The 21,431-nt window shown below is 48.8% G+C and overlaps 1 protein-coding gene across 2 annotated transcripts in view; it reads right to left on the bottom strand.

Annotated features, from left to right (window-relative positions):
• Positions 1-20,912, bottom strand: part of enpp1 (ectonucleotide pyrophosphatase/phosphodiesterase 1) — a 30,798-nt gene extending 9,886 nt beyond the window's left edge. The window contains exons 1-17 of one of the 2 annotated variants that reach the window (XM_061242419.1): positions 20,316-20,912; positions 17,988-18,060; positions 17,151-17,276; positions 11,873-11,998; positions 11,530-11,590; positions 9,261-9,358; positions 8,969-9,048; positions 8,507-8,626; positions 7,272-7,381; positions 6,581-6,646; positions 5,674-5,746; positions 4,741-4,849; positions 3,047-3,178; positions 2,709-2,740; positions 2,487-2,608; positions 2,137-2,206; positions 475-562 (exon numbers count right to left, since the gene is read on the bottom strand). In XM_061242419.1, the coding sequence (XP_061098403.1) occupies positions 475-562; positions 2,137-2,206; positions 2,487-2,608; positions 2,709-2,740; positions 3,047-3,178; positions 4,741-4,849; positions 5,674-5,746; positions 6,581-6,646; positions 7,272-7,381; positions 8,507-8,626; positions 8,969-9,048; positions 9,261-9,358; positions 11,530-11,590; positions 11,873-11,998; positions 17,151-17,276; positions 17,988-18,060; positions 20,316-20,447 (1,618 nt within the window). In that variant the 5' untranslated portion in view covers positions 20,448-20,912. The remainder of the gene's footprint in view (positions 1-474; positions 563-2,136; positions 2,207-2,486; positions 2,609-2,708; positions 2,741-3,046; positions 3,179-4,740; positions 4,850-5,673; positions 5,747-6,580; positions 6,647-7,271; positions 7,382-8,506; positions 8,627-8,968; positions 9,049-9,260; positions 9,359-11,529; positions 11,591-11,872; positions 11,999-17,150; positions 17,277-17,987; positions 18,061-20,315) is intronic. The other variant, XM_061242418.1, reaches the window with a different exon arrangement.
• Between the last annotated feature and the right edge of the window lie 519 nt (positions 20,913-21,431).

The following is a 21,431-nucleotide window of genomic DNA, read 5'->3' as shown; positions in this document are numbered from 1 at the left end:
GTGGGGGGGGCTGGGCTCTTCCTCAGGGTGGGGGGGGGGCTGGGCTCTTCCTCAGGGTGGGGGGTGGGGGGGGGCTCATTAAAACAATGGGACAATAGCCACACTCAGTGAACCCCACGGCCCTGAAACATCGGCCGTGAAAGAGCCCCCGGGGCGCCCAGCCTGCTCTTCTTTGAAGCCCCCCAAGGACGGGGGGGGCTATCGTGCTATCGTGCTATCGTGCTATTGTGCTGAAGCAGCGTAAAAGTGAGAGTAAACAATGACATCAGCCGTAGATCAAAGTCAAACACAAAAACGTGAGAAAAAAGATTCTGGCACACGATTTTAACGAAGTTAGGTGCGCTTGCTGAATCTGACACGGCACATATGAGCCCTGAAACGTGTGATATGAATAAGAAACTAAACGTATTTTCATTTAATTCTGCCTCTTCCTAATTTGCTGGACTTTTTTTTGAAACGCTGAGTCACACTCACCACACAGGAGGTTGTACACTTCAATGCTCTCAAACGGCGGCACCACAGTCCTGGAGTTTATGCCGGGTCCGTAGCCCATGAATATCGCCTGAAAAATGACACACAATATTATTCAAAATAAACCTTCAAACAGCATATTTACGAGGGAGAGAAGGGATCCCCCAGTGATCGCACATTCAGCGAGTTCGCTCAGATGAACCTTCCTCGCTGTAATTCCCGGAATACTTCGCGTAACTGCAGAAATAGCCAAACAAACAGAGGCCCCAGCCCTCCCCCACACGCTCAGGGTATAAATCAGCCACAACGCAGCGCAGAGTTCCTTCTTCTGCTTAAATGACGTCCAAAGAAACATCCGGTGCAGAGCTGTGAAAACAAGCGTAAGAGCTTTCTCAAATCTAAATATATTCGCACCGTCGTATACATGTTGAATAAAGAAGGAGTATGGATGGAGGAGAAGCCAGACGGGCGTGTTCGGGGCTGGCGAGAGACAGGCCCGAGCGTGGGCGACTGCTGAACACACACACAGCGCAGGGCACCAACGGGCGACGCTCAAAACAAGTCTAATTTTAGAGCTGACAGACTCCGCATTCATCCACCTGCGCCTGGCAGGGCTGGGAAGACGGGTCATTATACCATCCCCGCCCCGGCCCAGCGCTGGGCCCTCACGCCGCGGCGGAACCGCAGAGACAGGACGGGCCCGCGGATTAAAACCCAGACACACGGAACACAAATGTTTGGGAAAATAAAGATCACAGAAATGGGAAAAGGAAAAAAAGGAAAAGAGTGAAAGTCTGAGTGTCGGGACACGTCCGGTTCCTGATCCCCACGATCCCTCTCCTCCCCCAGCGGGGAAGCGCCCCCCCCCCCCCCCCCTGTGTGTGGAAGTGCACAGTACAAATGCCAGCGGGTGCCGTGCCGATTATTGAAGCTTTATAAACTCAGCCAGACAGAGACAGATACAGACACACAGACAGACACACAGAGAGACAGATACAGATACAGACACAGATACAGATACAGATACAGATACAGATACAGACACAGATACAGATACAGATACAGATACAGATACAGACAGACAGACAGACAGACAGAGAGACAGATACAGATACAGATACAGATACAGACAGACAGACAGACAGACAGACAGAGAGACAGATACAGATACAGATACAGATACAGATACAGATACAGATACAGATACAGATACAGATACAGACAGACACACAGACAGACAGACAGACAGAGAGACAGATACAGATACAGATACAGATACAGATACAGATACAGATACAGACAGACACACAGAGAGACAGACAGACACACAGAGAGACAGATACAGACAGGCACACAGAGAGACAGATACAGACAGGCACACAGACAGACAGATACAGACAGGCACACAGACAGACAGATACAGATAGACAGACACACAGACAGATACAGACAGACACACAGACACACAGACAGACAGATACAGATAGACAGGCACACAGACAGACAGACAGATACAGATAGACAGACACACAGACAGACAGATACAGATAGACAGGCACACAGACAGACAGACACACAGACACACAGACAGATACAGATAGACAGGCACACAGACAGACAGATACATACAGACACACAGTGCAGGAGACACAGGAAGGGACAGACCTGCATGTTTCTGAACTGATTATCTGAGCCGTGGAATCCTCCAGTACAGTACTTCATATCTCCCGGCTTCCTGAACGGGATCACAGATCAGGAGGACATGACTCACCTTCATCATCACCATCATCATTATCATCACCAACACAATCATCTAGTTCATATCAATATTGTTCTTCATCAAAATCATCATCATTCATTTGAATATTTCAATATCACTTTCACTATTCATGTTAATAGTCACAATCTTCATCTTTATATTAATTTCTATATTCATATTATTATTATTAATGATCTAAATCATGATATTAATTTCAGTGTTGAAGCTAAACCCTGGAGGTGTATGTCTGACTCACAGGGCGGCCTGCCACTGGGCCTTCATGTAGAGGTGCACGGGCTCGATCCGGACGTTGTTGGCGAAGTGGAGACGTTTGGGCAGGTTCCTCTTCATGTACGGCTTCATGGCCGGGTTCTTGCACTGCGGATGACCGAGCAGACAACGATAAAGATCACATGCACCAGCCTCATCTGCGGGAACATCGCCAAACATCACACACACGCCGCGTCTTTCTGCTTACCGACAAGTTCTTCACCAACGACTCATAGTCGACTGGAGAGGAGAAGCACAGGACAGGAAGTTAGCCACAGGAAGTTAGCCATGCTGGATAATCCCTCATTATGTAGGATGAACAGAGGAGGGGAGAGCACAGCTGGGGGGGGTTTAGTGTGTGTGTGTGTGGGGGGGGGGGTTTAGTGTGTGTGTGTGGGGGGGGGGAGGGGGGGTAGTGTATGTGTGTGAAGGGGGGGTTAGTCTGTGTGTGTGTGTGTGGGGTTTAGTGTGTGTGTGTGTGTGTGTGGGGTTTAGAGTGTGTGGAGGGGGGGTCTTGTGTGTGGATTCATATCCAGAGCAGCTCACATGTGTAAAAACCTTCCGGAAGTTTCTTGGGCCGAACCCTGGCGGCCGGGCCCGGGACGACGGTGAAGTCGTCGACGTTGTCCTGGAGCGAGGACACGTACACGGCCTTCAGGCAGGAGGCCTCCTCCATGCCTGCGGTCACGGGAGAAGAGATGACCATCAGGAGAGCCCTGATCCCGGCTCAGAGGAGCTCAGAGCGGGAAGCTCTCACAAGCACAGGAAAAAAGAGCAACTACTGACAAGTGCTTCACTGTGTTCAGGAAAGCCCCGCAAAGAACAACGTCTGCAGATGTATGACGACAGATGTCAAAAGATCAGATTCCCACAAGGACAGTAACTGCTGGGTGTCTTTAAACAGAAACCTCCAGAGGCACAAGATTACAAAGCAAGAGACCGCAGCACTAAAAGGGACGTTAACCACTAACTGCTCACAGATAGACCTAATCGGAGGAGCCGGCAGGTGTGTGGCAGATGTCGGCCGCTCCGTGTTTCTGGAGCTTTCTCTACGCAGCTGCGCTGTGCTGTTAGCGCCGTTAGCACCATTAGCGCTCAAAAGGCCCGTTTTTCTAAATCTATTCTGAAGAAGAAGGTCTTCTGGAATGCTTTCATTTCCTCCAAAATTCTAGAACTCACTGCTGCTTTCAACCACCAGCAGCGATTGTGACATCAGCGACAGAATGTTCAGTCACTGTACGAAGATTCTAATCTCTCTCGGTTCTGAAAAGCGAGTTCACACTGACACAGGAGGCCCTGCAGCCCTGTCACGGAGAACAGGCAGAGGAAGGCTGAGCCTGGTTAGCTCTACACCACGCCCCCCGAGGCAGGAATACATCACCGTCCACATCAACAGAACCCCTGAGCGCAACACGGAACCACATGGGGAAGCATATGGAACAGTAATTATTAATATGATCTCGTATGTAGTAGAGCATATGCTCTTGCAGATGGGCCCCGCTGCTGCCGTTAGCCTACGCTAACGTGCTAAGGGTGTGCGAGTGTACCATCTGCATCCTGATTACACAAGAGCCAGAGTCCTGCCCCCCTCCCCCGATATACACACACACGGGGGGTCTGACTGAACTGGGACAATCTCACCCCCCCCCCCCCCCCCCCACCCCACACAGTCTGTCTGAACCAGATAAAATGGGTGGGACAGACAGCAGTGGCAGGTTTTGGGGTCACCGTCGGTTTGTGTGACAGACGCAGAATGCACCCCTTCCTCCCTGGAGACAGCGCCCACACGGGGAAATGTATCCCCCGTATCTTATGATACTGCAGGTATATTGCTTTTAAAATGCTGCAAATACACACTGAACAGTATGTACTGTATATACACACTGCATAGTATGTACTGTATATACACACTGCATAGTATGTACTGTATATCCACACTACATAGTATGTACTGTATATACACACTGCATAGTATGTACTGTATATCCACACTACATAGTATGTACTGTATATACACACTGCATAGTATGTACTGTATATCCACACTACATAGTATGTACTGTATATACACACTGCATAGTATGTACTGTATATCCACACTGCATAGTATGTACTGTATTTTCATAATACATAGTATGTACTGTATATCCACGCTACATAGTATGTACTGTATATCCACACTGCATAGTACGTACTGTATATCCACGCTATGCAGCGCTGGGACGGGAGAGGAGGCTCACCGTGATCGGAGAGGACGACCAGGTTAGTACACCTGTGCAGGTTCCTCTGTTTGAGTCCGTCCAGCAGCAGTCCCAGGATCCGGTCCACTCTCTGCAGGGCCTCGATCACCTGGGGGGGGGGGGTCATACAGAGGCAATTACGGTTTCCCTGGTAATGCCCACATCCCCCAAGCCCCACCCCTTTCGGTGGATTTCCCCCCAGATTCAATAGAATAGAAATGTATTCAATTTGATGCGATTTGGTTCGATTCGATTCAATTCAATTCGACTTTAATTGTGCAGCAGTTTTCACAGAAGACTGCCACACATACACTTTACAGAGTAACTTCTTTATTGTCCACAGAAGTGGACATTTCCCTTCAGGCTCACAAAGGTGGCTGAAGCAACACAACAGAACAATACGACTGCACAATAATGAGCAACACAGTTACCAACATCACCGGCAACGAGGAGCAGAACTCATGAATTTAGTTCAGTTTGTATGAATTCTTGGTGGCCCTAGGCGGTTATAACTGCACATTATTTGAAAGCACCGTTAAACTAATTAAACACACATCTGTCTGAGGCCTTGTGTTGCTCTGCAGTGCCTGTAGGGGTGCTGTTGTTCAGAAGGGCAGGGCTTTTCACACATGAAAGTGAAGCACAGAGAACTGCAATGCAGCCACATTCCAAAGTCAGACCTTTTCCAGCTCCATATAAACTTCAACTATTATCCACGTGATAACAGCAGGTCACACGAGCCCATAAAAAACAGCTGAGCTTTCCAGCATGAAACACAAAGTCTGGAATTTGTAAAACTTGTGATAGCTGGATGATCTTTGTGAGTGCAATAAAATTCCCTCCATTCCACCACAGCAGCCCTCTAAAAGCAGGGCAGTCTTGACCTTTAGGGCGCCACCCCTCTCTCCTTTCATTGGCTGCAGGCCTCCTCACCTGGCTGCTCATTGGTCCATAGCGGTGTCCTGCGCTATCCGGTTCCTCCAGATAAAGGGTGTAGAAATCAGGCCTGCGGGGCGTCATGGCAACAGACAAAAGAACAGAAATAACATGACATTTTAGACCCAAAAAGTCTAACTATCCCCACCCAGAGACAGTGCGGCTTATGAGGTCAGTTAACAATGTTAGAACACGACATTTACTCAGGTCATTGCTGTGTCATCTTATTGTAACTTGTATCTTGTATCTTGCAAGTTTGTTAAAATAAAGTACAGTCATTTAGCTGATGCTTTTATTCAAAGCGACTTACAGTTGATTTGACTAAGCACGGGCCAATCCCCCCTGGAGCAATATGCGGTTAAGGGCCTTGCTCAAGGGCCCAACTGCTGCACTGATGTGCTGGGGCAGCCTGTAGTCTAGTCTAACAGTTGTGCTGGGGCAGCCTGTAGTCTAGTCTAAGGGTTGTGCTGGGGCAGCCTGTAGTCTAGTCTAAGGGTTGTGCTGGGGCAGCCTGTAGTCTAGTCTAACGGTTGTGCTGGGGCAGCCTGTAGTCTAGTCTAAGGGTTGTGCTGGGGCAGCCTGTAGTCTAGTCTAAGGGTTGTGCTGGGGCAGCCTGTAGTCTAGTCTAACGGTTGTGCTGGGGCAGCCTGTAGTCTAGTCTAACAGTTGTGCTGGGGCAGCCTGTAGTCTAGTCTAACAGTTGTGCTGGGGCAGCCTGTAGTCTAGTCTAAGGGTTGTGCTGGGGCAGCCTGTAGTCTAGTCTAATGGTTGTGCTGGGGCAGCCTGTAGTCTAGTCTAACAGTTGTGCTGGGGCAGCCTGTAGTCTAGTCTAACAGTTGTGCTGGGGCAGCCTGTAGTCTCGTGGGCTAGGTGACTGTAGGTAAGAGAAACGGATCCACTGTACCTGGTCCCCTCAGGTAAATCCAGCCACTCTAATATTGTCATGATTCTCTTCTCAAACGGGATACTCCTGGGGACAAACACACTCATTAGTTTCTTTCTTTTTTATACCGTCAGTGCATTTTATTTGTGCGCTCAAAGCAGCTGTTTACAATGGAATGTATTTCAAGTTTTTTGAACCCACTGATTGACATTAAACCTGCTGATGAATAAACAGCATTTTCAGGAGAGAAGTGACAAACAAATTAATCCTCAGTGAAAATATAGGATATTTTATTTTGTGTAAAATATAGGATATTTTATTTTGTGTAATGTAATGTTAATGCGAGGAAACAAAATCCTCTGCCATTAAGAGGAATAATGTGTCCTCAGCTTTGATGAGGAGAATGGACCTGTCGTAGAGTCTGTAGTAGTTGGGTACTGACCTGTTGTAGAGTCTGTAGTAGTTGGGTACTGACCTGTTGTAGAGTCTGTAGTAGTTGGGGTACTGACCTGTCGTAGAGTCTGTAGTAGTTGGGGTACTGACCTGTCGTAGAGTCTGTAGTAGTTGGGTACTGACCTGTCGTAGAGTCTGTAGTAGTGGGGGTACTGACCTGTCGTAGAGTCTGTAGTAGTGGGGGTACTGACCTGTCGTAGAGTCTGTAGTAGTTGGGGTACTGACCTGTCGTAGAGTCTGTAGTAGTTGGGGTACTGACCTGTCGTAGAGTCTGTAGTAGTTGGGGTAGGTCCCGCGGATTGCTACATCAGAGCCGGGCCAGAAGAAGGTTCCGGATCTCAGGTTATGGCGCATGGCTGTGATCCACACCTGCCAAAAAACAACGCAGCACACACACGTGTGAACGATCACGGCACGCACACAAGTAGCTCAGGGATTTCCATCACAATGAAAACACTGAGAACACCTCCAGCTACACAGCTCTCTGCCCAGCCCCGTCAAACACCTTCTCACCGACTGCTCGCACACACACAAGTGCAGCTGGAATGTTATTGTACCATATTAGTGTTCCAGAAGACAGTGAAATCACTGGGCCACAGAATGATAAAACAGGTCCTCTCATTGCCCTCCTCTTCCCGTTTCTGTTGGGTGTTTCCAGAAAGCAAAAAGAGCCACGCCAGACACACCATCAAGGAATGTGGTTGTGACACAGACACACCATTATGAGCTTTCCGCAGCAGTGTGGTCCCAGATCGCCCACGGGCTAGCTCACGTCACTCACTCGATTACAGTCATTATAGCGCTTAGTTCACAGTCACAGCTTCTGCGCCTCTCAGTTCATGTTTCTTCTGAAGTGCGCTGGGCGCTACTGACAGATCTCTCCTTTGTTGTCTGCTACAGCCTCCCAGGAGCGAGAAAGAACAAATACTGGTCCAGTCTTAGGATTCACATAAATCCCTGTTCGGACTAATGAAGCTAGCCCATAAAACACATTATATTAGCAGTATAATTCTGTCCTGCCCCACATAGCTCGCTGAGTAAGTGTGTGAGCCAAACTCCCCCAGGCCTGGAGCTGAACTCAAACAGGGAAAACAAGAGATAGCAGAGGAGAGAACAAAGTTTCACCCTCTCACCTAAAGAGGCTTGTCCTTTGGCACAGACGCACACACACTCTCACGAGCGCCCAAACACACACGCGTACACACACCCGCACACACACACACACACACACACACACACACTCACACACGTCCTTCTGGGAGGGTAGACAGGATCGCCGTAAATAATGCTTTTTAGTACGGTTGACTTTGTCAGCAGGTGCGATCTTTCCACAGAAATAAAGAACCCCATTACAGGATCACGTGGATTAAGCGTTTTCTCAACTAGATAGCCTCCAGGCAAGGCGGCTTTTTCTCCTCAGGTAAGCAGGCGAAGCTGAATAGCTCCTCTCACGGTTTTTGCTCTGGGGTAAACGATCGCCTCCTCCCTACTCACCGGTTCTCCCTGGTACCACTTCTCGCTGAATTTTTCTTCCGACCTGAGACTGAAAGAGGCGTTGTGCTCGACGTCGTACATCTTGTTGTCCACAATGCCGTGAGACTCTGGATAGAGGCCCTGCACAGAGGGAACAGCTCAGTCACCATGCGCTAAAGCAGCATGAGAAAGTCAGAGAGGGCTAAGGTAGTATTACATTACATGACATTACATTAATGGCATTTGGCAGACGCTCTTATCCAGAGCGAAATACAACAAAGTGCATACCCATAACCGGGGATATAAACCAGAGAGGGCTAATGTAGCATTATAAACCGAGAGGGCTAATGTAGCATTATAAACCGAGAGGGCTAATGTAGCATTATGAACCAGAGAGGGCTAATGTAGCATTATAAAATCAGAGAGGGTTAATGTAGCATTATAAAGCCATAGCGATATCATCTGGGGAAAGTCTCTGCTCACCGTAACTATGGTGTAATGATTGGGGAAAGTCTTTGAGGGGTACACAGGTCTCATGTGTGGGGTGGAGGTACCACAATTTTCTAAAAAAGACAATATTAATAAAATCAAAGCAAGAATTTAAAAGTACAAACACCAGCATCAGACACACTTGAGCCCAGCTACTGTAAATAGGAACAGGTCCTTGACAGACCAACCACAAACAAACACAACCTTTACCCCGGTACTAGCAAAACACGAACCAGTGTGCTGGGAAGAATTTGAGTTGTACAGGATGTGTTATTTGGGCACTCACTCAGCTTGCTGATGACGGGTAATAGGCCGCTGTAGGCCTCTAGATAACCAGCGCGGAAACCATCCAGAGACACCAGGATCAGGGGTGGTCTGGAAAATCTAGAAAACGTTTGTGAGAGTTGAACATGGTGAGTGTTTCAGTAGCAGTATGCGTGACAAAAACATCAAATCAGGACATATCATGACAAATCAGGACATATCATGGCATAAACTAAGAAACAGACTCACTTTGCGGCCTGGAATCGTTCAACAGTTTCCCTTTTAGCTGGAACTAAACTCAAGTGCTGATGTTCTGTTGACAGATACTGCCTTGTTCTCTGCCCAGTTAAGTGATCTGAACTTGGCAAAAAATTACTCAACCTCTCTTTCTGTGTAAATTCTGTGTAAAATGCAGCAGAAGCATTAGGAATGGGGCCAGAGAAAAGCACTGAGTGCACGCACTCACACACACTCACAAACTCACACACACACACACACACACACTCACACACACACACACTCACACGCACACACACACACACACACTCACACACACTCACAAACTCACACACACACTCACACTCACACACACACACACACACACACACACTCATACACACACTCACACACACACACACACACACACACTCACACTCACTCACACATACACTCACACTCACACTCACACACTCACTCACACACACACTCACACTCACACTCACACACTCACACACACACACACTCACACACATACACTCACACACACACACACACACACACTCACACTCACTCACACACACACTCACACTCACACACTCACACTCACACACTCACTCACTCACACACTCACACACATACACATACTCACACACACACACACACACACTCACACTCACTCACACACACACTCACACACTCACTCACTCACTCACACACTCACACACTCACACACTCACACACATACACACACTCACACACTCACACACATACACATACTCACACACACACATACACACACACAGGCTCATATACACAAGCACGCACTCTAACACACATATGTGGAAAACATTTGGGTTTAATTTGTTTTTTTTGGTTGTTTTTCATAGTTTTGCATGGCTGGGACTACTGCTCCAGTCTACACAACTTAAGAACCTGTTTATTCACAGGACCAGAAATAAACAGCTACACACACACACACAGCTCACAGACTACACCAAGTCAGAGCGGACTGCAATTTCAGAAGCACCTGAGGCTAAGAAGGCTCCACTGAGACTCCGTGGGTACCGCTGGTCAGGGGTAATTTCTGCACTGGGCAGGTTGTTATCTGGAGGGAACCTCTTATTAGGAGAAGCAGACGGGAAGTGGCAGAGCTGTGCTGCCCGGAGCAGGCCCCTGAGATCGTTTTAAAGATCCCAGATTCTAATGATAGTGCCTAACCCCCCCACACACAACTGGGTTACTGCCGCAGAAACTGTTCAGGGAATTCAGGGCCGCTAAAGAGCTAATCGGCGCAAGACATATATTGATTTATTCAGGCCAGTTAAAAGCCAAACGGCAAAAGTGCTTGACTGGGACCTGGAAGGTTCATGGTTCAAGCCCCAGTGTCGCCACAATGAGATCAGTGCAGCTGTTGGGCCCTTGAGCAAGGCCCTTAGCCCCACATTGCTCCAGAGGGGTTAAGTTCATGTCTGTAATGTCATGTACTGAGTGTGTATATCAAAGCAGAGTGACAGGAAGCCATTTTGGCTCTAGTCCGAGTCACAGGTGCAACCAAGGTCGGACGCATGAGCGGGACTGGTAAGGCAGAGACGCCGTGGTCAGAGTGTGATTGGTCAGAATGTGATGGGACATCTGCGGTGTGCAGGAGTTTTCTTTCGCATTGTTTTAATAGTGTTTAATAATCGTTCTACAGAATTGTTCAGCTGTTTTAATCATTTTTGTGAATGTATTATTTCAGATACGCAGCAGCTCAGCTGCATGATGCTGTCATTACATTACGTTACGTTACGTTACATTACATTATTGGCATTTGGCAGACGCTCTTATCCAGAGCGACGTACAGTTGATTAGACTAAGCAGGAGACAATCCTCCCCTGGAGCAATGCAGTGTTAAGGGCTGTGCGGATCTTACTGCGGCTACAGTGGGGATCAAACCACCGACCCAGTCATGTACCTTAACCACTATGCTACAGGCTGCCCCCCTGTAAATTGATGTGTGATTTCAGAGAGAGAGAACGGGAGAATGGGAGAAGGGGGGGGGGCGGTATTTGGTTTATAAATCCGTGTCTTACCCAGCGGGACACTGTGGAGACTCCATGTCCTCGCATGGCTGCTCCACCCAGTGTCGGTCTCCTGCAACCAATCACAAACCTCCATCAGCACTGACACCCTTCACCCCAGCCAATCACAAACTTCCGTCAGCACCGACACCTTTAATGAACTTCACCTGCAGCCAATAAAAAACCTTTTAACCACTTTAATACAGAGGAGGGTTAAACGAGGGAGTAAAGAAACGAGGGAAAGGGCCATTAAACGTACAGAACAAGGAAGGGTTTTACGAGAAAAAGGGATGTCGTCCTAAATAAAATGCCTCCCTCCCGTGGGATTGAAGTGGGTTAGCGCGTCGTTCGGTACCTTGGCACATGTTCGCGTAGTTTGAGCAGCAGTCCCCCACGCCGGGGCAGTCATCCGAGCAGGAGCACAGACTCCCGGCGAGCCTCTCCTCCCCGCAGCGGAACTTGCTGCAGACCCAGTGAAGCGCTGGAGAGACAACGCACGGCGTGAGCGATCACACAACAATGATATCGCTCTCCCGGCCCTGCCCGCGTCACTATGACGACGACCAAACAGAGAACCCGAGATAGCGCACACGTCATTCGCAGTCAAACGCGATCGCCAGACAGTCAAGAGTTAGCGGAGGATAGCGCTACCTCTTTGATGTGACCACAAAATACACGGTACAAATTAAACAGTGTAGAGTGAACGTTTCAGTGTTAACATGTATATATGGTCCCCGTTGGTCGCATGTAAACTATGTTTCAGTTTAATTAACACCGAACATTTCCCTGCTTGTCGCACTGAATTCCGCCGACGTCTTGAGCCTCCAGAGAAAGTTCACCGAGGCAGCGATTCCTCACACCGATAAAAGGCAGCAGCTCTATAATCATAATGATAACTGTTTTGCTCGCTGCATTCCCCTGACTTTGATACGGGATTTAGCGCACACATACGGAAACCTTAATCACCACCGCACTTCCAGCGCACGGTGAACACTCCAGATGTGGAAGGTTACTCAACAGAACGGCAGTTTCAGGGCGCGTCTCCCATTGTTGTTAACTCTGGCACTGGTGGCAGGAAAAATTCTATTTTCGCCAGAATTGCAGAATGTTCTGGCAAATACGGGACACCTGGAATCTCTTAGCAAAGAAAACAGAAGTTAAAGCTAAACTGTCTTTGGTATATACTCCTTCAGATTACAAGTCACAGAGACTCGAGTAGTGGGATAGCATGCAGACCATTGTCAGGATCGTGAGAATTATCTCGTTTTTAGATCTGATAAATCTTAGCCAATCTTAGCCTGGCTGACCCATGACCTCACCCCCACACAGGTCACCTAAAATACAAAATTATTTGTTATTTAGCTGACGCTTTTATCCGGCTTACCGTTGATTTGACTAAGCTGGGGACAATCCCCACTGGAGCAATGTGGGGTTAAGGGCCTTGCTGAAGTTTGGTATGACGCTTTTATCCGGCTTACCGTTGATTTGACTAAGCTGGGGACAATCCCCACTGGAGCAATGTGGGGTTAAGGGCCTTGCTGAAGTTTGGTATGGTCTAGCTGGGTATGAGCTGGTCAACCGGCATGGCCAAGTGGCTCATACAGCTGGTCTAGCTGGGTATGAGCTGGTCAACCAGCATGGCCAAGTGGCTCATACAGCTGGTCTAGCTGGGTATGAGCTGGTCAACCAGCATGGCCAAGTGGCTCATACAGCTGGTCTAGCTGGGTATGAGCTGGTCTAGCTGGGTATGAGCTGGTCAACCGGCATGGCCAAGTGGCTCATACAGCTGGTCTAGCTGGGTATGAGCTGGTCAACCAGCATGGCCAAGTGGCTCATACAGCTGGTCTAGCTGGGTATGAGCTGGTCAACCAGCATGGCCAAGTGGCTCATACAGCTGGTCTAGCTGGGTAGTTGCTGGTAGCTGCCAGCTGTTTCAAAACATAGCTTCAGCTGGTCAAACCATGACAAGCTCAACCATGCCAAAACCTAGTTTGAGCTGTTCTTTTCAGCTGGGTACTGTGGTAACATACTTTACTTTCATTTTTGGGCGAACTGCCCCTTTAACTCACTCCAGCAAACTAAAAAGCTTGGGTTTTCAAAGTCTGTTAGTGCGAGATGAAGGGAAACGTGACCACACTGTACAGCAGCTGGTGTTTAACACACAGACGCTCTTACACACCACCGCAGAGACCGGGCATTCGCCACTATGTTATCATATGCATCGCAGATTACCCATCATACATCCGGTGTTTACGGAAGGAAATGAAGTTTATGGATGAATCAACATTCCACCTTCCACAAGAGATGTTATTTAGAGGCCAATTTGTCCTGGGTAACTTCAGTAGACTTCGGGTAAGGCACCCGGCAGAACAAAGGATGTGCAAGATGTTGTCCCGACAGTGACACAAATGTTCTCTCCCAACGGTGTGCAGCGTTTTGCAGCAGGCTTTGAGGTGTGTTTGCTCCCGTTTGGTGGGTGTCTCGGGGGTGTAGCGTGAATCAGTAACGACGTAGGCCTGCGCGCTAAAAACCGGAGAACGCCTTCTCAGACACCACAGGAGTGAACTCTACTATGTCAGTCAGTCCGCCCACGTTTCGCAACAGGATGTTCAGCGCGCCACCGTTTCAGTTAAAACAGACATTTAGCTAAGTGCTGTCGGGGCTAAGTGCTGTTGGGGCTAAGTGCTGTCGGGGCTAAGTGCTGTCGGGGCTAAGCGCTGTCGGGGCTAAGTGTTGTCGGGGCTAAGTGTTGTCGGGGCTAAGTGCTGTCGGGGCTAAGTGCTGTCGGGGCTAAGTGCTGTCGGGGCTAAGTGCTGTCGGGGCTAAGCGCTGTCGGGGCTAAGCGCTGTCGGGGCTAAGTGCTGTCGGGGCTAAGCGCTGTCGGGGCTAAGCGCTGTCGGGGCTAAGCGCTGTCGGGGCTAAGCGCTGTCGGGGCTAAGTGTTGTCGGGGCTAAGTGTTGTCGGGGCTAAGTGCTGTCGGGGCTAAGTGTTGTCGGGGCTAAGTGTTGTCGGGGCTAAGTGTTGTCGGGGCTAAGTGCTGTCGGGGCTAAGTGTTGTCGGGGCTAAGTGTTGTCGGGGCTAAGTGCTGTCGGGGCTAAGTGCTGTCGGGGCTAAGTGCTGTCGGGGCTAAGTGTTGTCAGGGCTAAGTGCTGTTGGGGCTAAGCGTTGTCGGGGCTAAGTGCTGTCGGGGCTAAGCGCTGTCGAGGCTAAGTGCTGTTGGGGCTAAGTGTTGTCGGGGCTAAGTGCTGTTGGGGCTAAGCGTTGTCGGGGCTAAGTGCTGTCGGGGCTAAGCGCTGTCGAGGCTAAGTGCTGTTGGGGCTAAGTGTTGTAGGGGCTAAGTGCTGTTGGGGCTAAGCGTTGTCGGGGCTAAGTGCTGTCGGGGCTAAGTGCTGTCGGGGCTAAGCGCTGTCAGGGCTAAGTGCTGTCGGGGCTAAGTGCTGTTGGGGCTAAGCGCTGTCAGGGCTAAGTGCTGTCGGGGCTAAGTGCTGTCAGGGCTAAGTGCTGTCGGGGCTAAGTGCTGTTGGGGCTAAGTGCTGTCGGGGCTAAGTGCTGTTGGGGCTAAGCGTTGTCGGGGCTAAGTGCTGTCGGGGCTAAGCGCTGTCGGGGCTAAGTGCTGTTGGGGCTAAGTGCTGTTGGGGCTAAGTGCTGTTGGGGCTAAGTGCTGTTGGAGCTAAGCGTTGTCGGGGCTAAGTGTTGTCGGGGCTAAGTGCTGTCGGGGCTAAGTGCTGTCGGGGCTAAGTGTTGTCGGGGCTAAGTGCTGTCGGGGCTAAGTGCTGTCGGGGCTAAGTGCTGTCGGGGCTAAGCGCTGTCGGGGCTAAGTGTTGTCGGGGCTAAGTGTTGTCGGGGCTAAGTGCTGTCGGGGCTAAGTGCTGTCGGGGCTAAGCGTTGTCGGGGCTAAGTGCTGTCGGGGCTAAGTGCTGTCGGGGCTAAGTGCTGTCGGGGCTAAGTGCTGTCGGGGCTAAGCGCTGTCGGGGCTAAGCGCTGTCGGGGCTAAGCGTTGTCGGGGCTAAGCGCTGTCGGGGCTAAGTGCTGTCGGGGCTAAGTGTTGTCGGGGCTAAGTGTTGTCGGGGCTAAGTGCTGTCGGGGCTAAGTGCTGTCGGGGCTAAGTGCTGTCGGGGCTAAGCGCTGTCGGGGCTAAGCGCTGTCGGGGCTAAGCGTTGTCGGGGCTAAGCGCTGTCGGGGCTAAGTGCTGTCGGGGCTAAGCGTTGTCGGGGCTAAGTGCTGTCGGGGCTAAGTGCTGTCGGGGCTAAGCGCTGTCGGGGCTAAGTGCTGTTGGGGCTAAGTGCTGTCGGGGCTAAGCGCTGTCGGGGCTAAGCGTTGTCGGGGCTAAGCGCTGTCGGGGCTAAGTGCTGTCGGGGCTAAGTGCTGTCGGGGCTAAGTGCTGTTGGGGCTAAGTGTTGTCGGGGCTAAGTGCTGTCGGGGCTAAGTGCTGTTGGGGCTAAGTGTTGTCGGGGCTAAGTGTTGTCGGGGCTAAGTGCTGTCGGGGCTAAGTGCTGTCGGGGCTAAGTGCTGTCGGGGCTAAGCGCTGTCGGGGCTAAGCGTTGTCGGGGCTAAGCGCTGTCGGGGATGAACGCGGCCCTGTCAGGGCGCAGGAGAACGCAGTGAGCGACATGGCGTTGGTGGCACATCTGAGCGGAGAGGGGAAAAGGTGCTCAGTGACTCAAAGTGTGGATCGCATAACCTCCCTTCTGCCGAACTTGGCAAAAAAAAAATTCCGATAATTGCACTGAAGCAATGTTTTTATTTATTTTATCGTAGCCAGGGAGAGAAATCAGAGAGAGTGTGCCATTTTGTGGAGCGCGTCTAAGTGAAAACATCTTTTCCCCGGAAAGACGGCACATATGCTTGCCGTGTTAAAAGAGTGGGGAAACCCCTGCCATCCCATAATAATTCACTCAGACGGCCAGATGCCCCTGGCTCCATGGAACAGGATTTTTCCGCCTGGTTTTTTGGCAAAGTTGGCGGTTCACCCACACAGCTCACAGCCAGACTCGTAGGTTTAATGTCTCTGTTTTGGCTATGAATGAGGTTTAATTACCCAGAATAGGAAGGCTTTAATCTCTTCCAGCTGTGGAGAAATGCTGTTTGTTCTCTGGATAGAGGTAGGCCCTGGGTGAAATACGTCCAAAATATCTCAAATCTGAGCCGAAGCTTGAGTAAATCCTATAGCTTTATCAGTGTCAGCATACAACGCCCTGAGCTAGATTACACATACAAATAATACTGACCAAAGTTTATTGAAAATGGAACTAGAATAATACGGAGAGAAAATCGCTTCCCAGTGCAGAGTCTGAACATCAGGGGAGAAGATGTGAGAGAGTCCTGCACACTACACACACACTCACTCTCACACACACACACACACACTACACACACGCTCACACACTCACACACACTCACTCTCACACACACTCACACACTCACACACACACACACACACACTCTCACACACACACACACACACACACTCACACACTCTCACACACACACACACACACACACACACACACACACTACACACACACACACAGGGGGGGCACAGTAGTGCAGTGAATTGTCTCGGGGCTCTACCCCAGTGAAAGGGTGGACGCGCTGCTGGGTTGCCACGGTAGCGGGCAGGGCAGGTGACTCACTTGGGGCCACGCACACCTCCTGGTAGTCCAGACAGCAGGTTCCCTCCTTCACACAGGCGGGGTCACAGCGACACTCCCCGGCTCCGCCCCCCCGGTCCGAGGAGCACCTCCGTCTGCAGCTGCTCACTGCGGGGGAGAGAGGGCACAGCTACGGAGGCTGCAGGCTCCAATCCACAGCCTCATACTTCACCACGCACGTCTCTCCTGCCTCTCCTGCCTCTCCTGCCTACATAAGAGCTACATAACGCCTTCCTGAGCGCTACAGAGCAGACCCATCAGCACTATATAAGCACTTTATTGACAATGTCTACGTTGGTGTTGAGTTGCGCTTGCCTAGCGACGTGGGAGAAGCCTCCAGCACTCTTTGCAGGGTCGCACCTCACGCCCTCCGGCCGGTGCGGTCACGCCCTCGGCGTACAGCTTGAGTTTTCTAAAACGATCAGCGACATTCGAAAGGATGTGGTCCTTCGAGGGGGGGCTGGTGGTGTGGTGGATGGAGAGGAGACATGCTTGGGTTGAGTGCTGCGTGTTTATCCTGTGGGCGGGGGGGGGGGGGTTGTGACTGCTATTTTAGAAAGTGCTGTTTTTCTGAAATGACGGAGGTTCATGTGTGCTCAATAAAAACATCAAAAGCCTAAATGCCTCTCTCTTAGAATACCATAAAAGAGCTTAAAAACAGCTGGCAGAGCGATCTAACACAATACATTCACGCAACAAACTACATTAATCTCACTTGCAATTCATTTGTAAACAACTTTCAGAATTCCTGCAAAGGTCTCTAACCCCAGTTCACAAGCCTCACAAGCTTCAGGAAACTCCAGCAGCTCTGCGTCTTACCTTCCGGAGAGCAGCGCTGCTTCAGCACGAACACCGCCACCAGGACCACGATCAGCAACAGCAAGAGCAGCACCTGGGGAGACACAGCATCACAGCGTACTACAGTACAGTACAACACAACAAATAACATCCTACATTATATTACAAAAAAGTTAACTTTTTTAAAGTGACAATGATTATGGAAGGGAAGTCCAGTCCAATATCTTGGCAATGCTCTACGGGCTGCACATGTAAGCAGGCCTTTGGGAGCGCGGGGAGGAGATGACCTGTGAACCGGCAGAGCTGTGGTTATAAATTAATTTACTCTGAAATGCATGACTGAAGTCTGAAGTCTCAAACACAGTGACCATGGAGGGGCGGTGGTCGGCGTTACTGCCCTCCTGTCTGTCCTCACAGTGGCGTACCGTACACTACCTCTTAAGTTATTTCTTAAACAAACTACCATTTCTTTCCAAAGCTTGCATTTGGCAGCCTTGAGGCCCAGGTTTGAGAGTTCTGGTGGGGGGGTGGGGGGGGCTGTTAACTGGAAACCTGGCGCTCAGCACTCTGGGGTCACCTGAGGTGGCTTCCGTGGGAGGAGTAAAAACCTGGAGAAAGAGATTGCTTGGACTGGCCGGGAGTTTCTAAATGTCCACCGTCTCTCCGGCTGAAACAGGGCTGAAACAGGGCTGAAAGACATGCCGGCCCATTCTGAACCACTTCAGTTAAATGCATGGCCCCTGTCATTCAAACCTAATCCAGTAACTCCTGAAGTCTTAATCCAGTAACTCAAATCTTAATCAAGTAACTCCTGAAGTCTTAATCCAGTAACTCAAATCTTAATCCAGTAACTCCTGAAGTCTTAATCCAGTAACTCAAATCTTAATCCAGTAACTCCTGAAATCTTAATCTAGAAACTGCTGAAGTCTTAATCTAGAAACTGCTGAAGTCTTAATCTAGTAAATGCTGAAGTCTTAATATAGTAAATGCTGAAGTCTTTATCCAGTAACTGCTGAAGTCTTAATCTAGTAACTGCTGAAGTCTTAATCCATTATCGCCTGAAGTCAAGTTAATTTAGAAGCTGAAGGTAAAAATAAATAAAGAAACAGCGGAGTCAGACCGTAGTCATGGGCACAGGGAACATGGACTGCTGCTGTAACGTCACTGTTCTGGTTAATGTTTCACAACAAACCGCGAGCTACAGAGATGCAGCTCTGGGCATGTGAGAGGTCGCCCTGTGTATCGCCGACATGCACAGCCAACCTCTTCCATGGATGTGTAGGCTCATCCACAATGCCTGCATTAATACACAATCACACAATCTCAGGAAACACAACCCAGGTTCATCTGAAACCATGAAAGCCATTTCAGTGATGTAAACACACTTCTCATGGCCATAAGACTCTGTCTTCATGCCCAATCCCCTCACTAGTGAATTTACAGGCAGGTCTTTATAGGCATATTGTTATGTAATACATAACATAAAAAGTATGCTATGGTCTACTGAACACAAACTCAAACTAACAGCACATTTACAAGGCAGTAAAGAGCAAACAGTACAGTAAAAAGCGAACAGTAAAAAGTAATAAACAGTAAACAATTGCGTAATAAAATAATTACACGTGTGGTGCTTGGATTTATGCAGCCAACATTTTCCACCCTCACTCTGTCTCTCTGTCTCTCTCTCTCTCTCTCTCTCACTCACACACACACACGGACACACACTCACACACACATGAAATTTGTTCTATAGACCATGACTTTGGCTCCTGGTTCAGTTTAGGTGAACGCCTTATATATATTCGCTTATATATATATTTATATTTCTTTTTGTTTCTCCAGATGCAAAACTGTTAAGCAAATGTCTGATGCTGATATAGATCAGATGTGTTTATGAGGCAGTGCCATCCAGCCTACTCCCGTGAATTTCAGATGTATTATTATTATAACAACCATAAGTTATTATAGTAGCAGTAGCAGCAGCAGTAGTAGCAGCAGTAGTAGTAGCAGTAGTAGTAGAAGTTGTAGCCTAGGCAGCATTTAGAAATCTACTGCATGACACCCGAACGTGGATGTTTTAATCTTTGTCCTGTGCACGCACGTGCTTCCCCCTCCCGTGTTCTCGCCCGCAGGGCAGCTTAATATCCACATATTCATAAGCATCACCACATGAATAGTTTGAATCTAAAAAAAAAAGTAAGAAATCGCAAAATACCCTGATGTCGTTTACCTTATCAAATGTGTATATTAATGCAAATGTAATATAAGCCCATTCGCTACAATTAAATTTAAAAAAATAAAAAACTGATTTCTGCGCCGCTGGTGACCGCTACAACATGGGATACTCACCACAATTATGATTTTTAAGTTGTTTGACTTTTTCCTTTTTGCGCTGGCACTCCGATCCGATCCACGGGATCCCAGCAACGTAGCGGCTTGCTCTTTTGAGTTTTCATCGCCCGGCTTGGCCGGACTCTCCATTCCCAGCCTATTCGCGTTACGTCCTGACTTTTTTTTTTTTTTTCTTTAGAAAAGTTTCAACTTATATTTCGCCTCCCCTACCCCAGACTTTGGAGAACTCAAAACCGGAACCGCCCTCTTTTGCCCGGGGACGAATCGGGGGCTTTCGCTTCATAAACGCTCCCGAACACTCAGTATATAATGAAGTGAGCGCGATTTCCTTCGCTGTTCCGTCATGAACGAATTAACATCGTCAAAGGAGGAAGCCAGTTTTCCTCTTATAGTTAACGTACCATTACCCGGACCTGGAGAGACACGGGACGTGCAGGGCTGTTTTAAGTTTTTCTTCCACCGGCGAGCTCCGAAAGGAGGAGCATTGATACAGCTTGACAGCTGGTCCCGCGCCTGTCAGTCACAACTTGGTCAGAAACACTTAACGAGTTAAGCCAAGATTCGTTTTCGAATTATTATCTAGAACTGTGCCCTTTGCACGTACAGTTGGTTCACCGAGACTTAATAGGCTTCACTCCTAGAGTACCGTTTTGTTTTCTAAGAGAAACCGGGTATTTAATCAGGTAAGGGGCTCTATAACGAGTTAAAAAGGGTGTGCTAACCTCTGGTGGTGATATGCTGTAGCTACACCCTCACACCGTTTGGGCTAGTGGAACAGTAAAGTAAAAACCATGTCAATCGAAACATAATTAGTTATGGCTGTTGGGGTACACTTTGGTGAATCTGATGAATAAAAAGTAAAATTTAAAAAACAATAAAAAAAAACACTATCTTCACTCAAAGTGTTCTGTCATATCAGGCCACAGTTGCTTACAGTTGTTTACAATCACTTTGACACTAATTTCAGAACCTTGAGGTCATTCTTCAAAACTATAGACACAAGACTCAAAATGGATAATCAAAATAAACATTTTTTAAAACCTTTTTGTTCAATTGCTTGGATACAATATACATAAACCAAAAATCATTTGATCACTGAACCAATTCACTTGG

The sequence above is a fragment of the Conger conger genome, chromosome 5 (assembly GCF_963514075.1).
Source record: "Conger conger chromosome 5, fConCon1.1, whole genome shotgun sequence".
Taxonomy (NCBI): domain Eukaryota; kingdom Metazoa; phylum Chordata; class Actinopteri; order Anguilliformes; family Congridae; genus Conger; species Conger conger.
The sequence above is the reverse complement of the archived record's forward strand: the minus strand, read 5'-3'. Positions and strand labels throughout refer to the sequence as shown.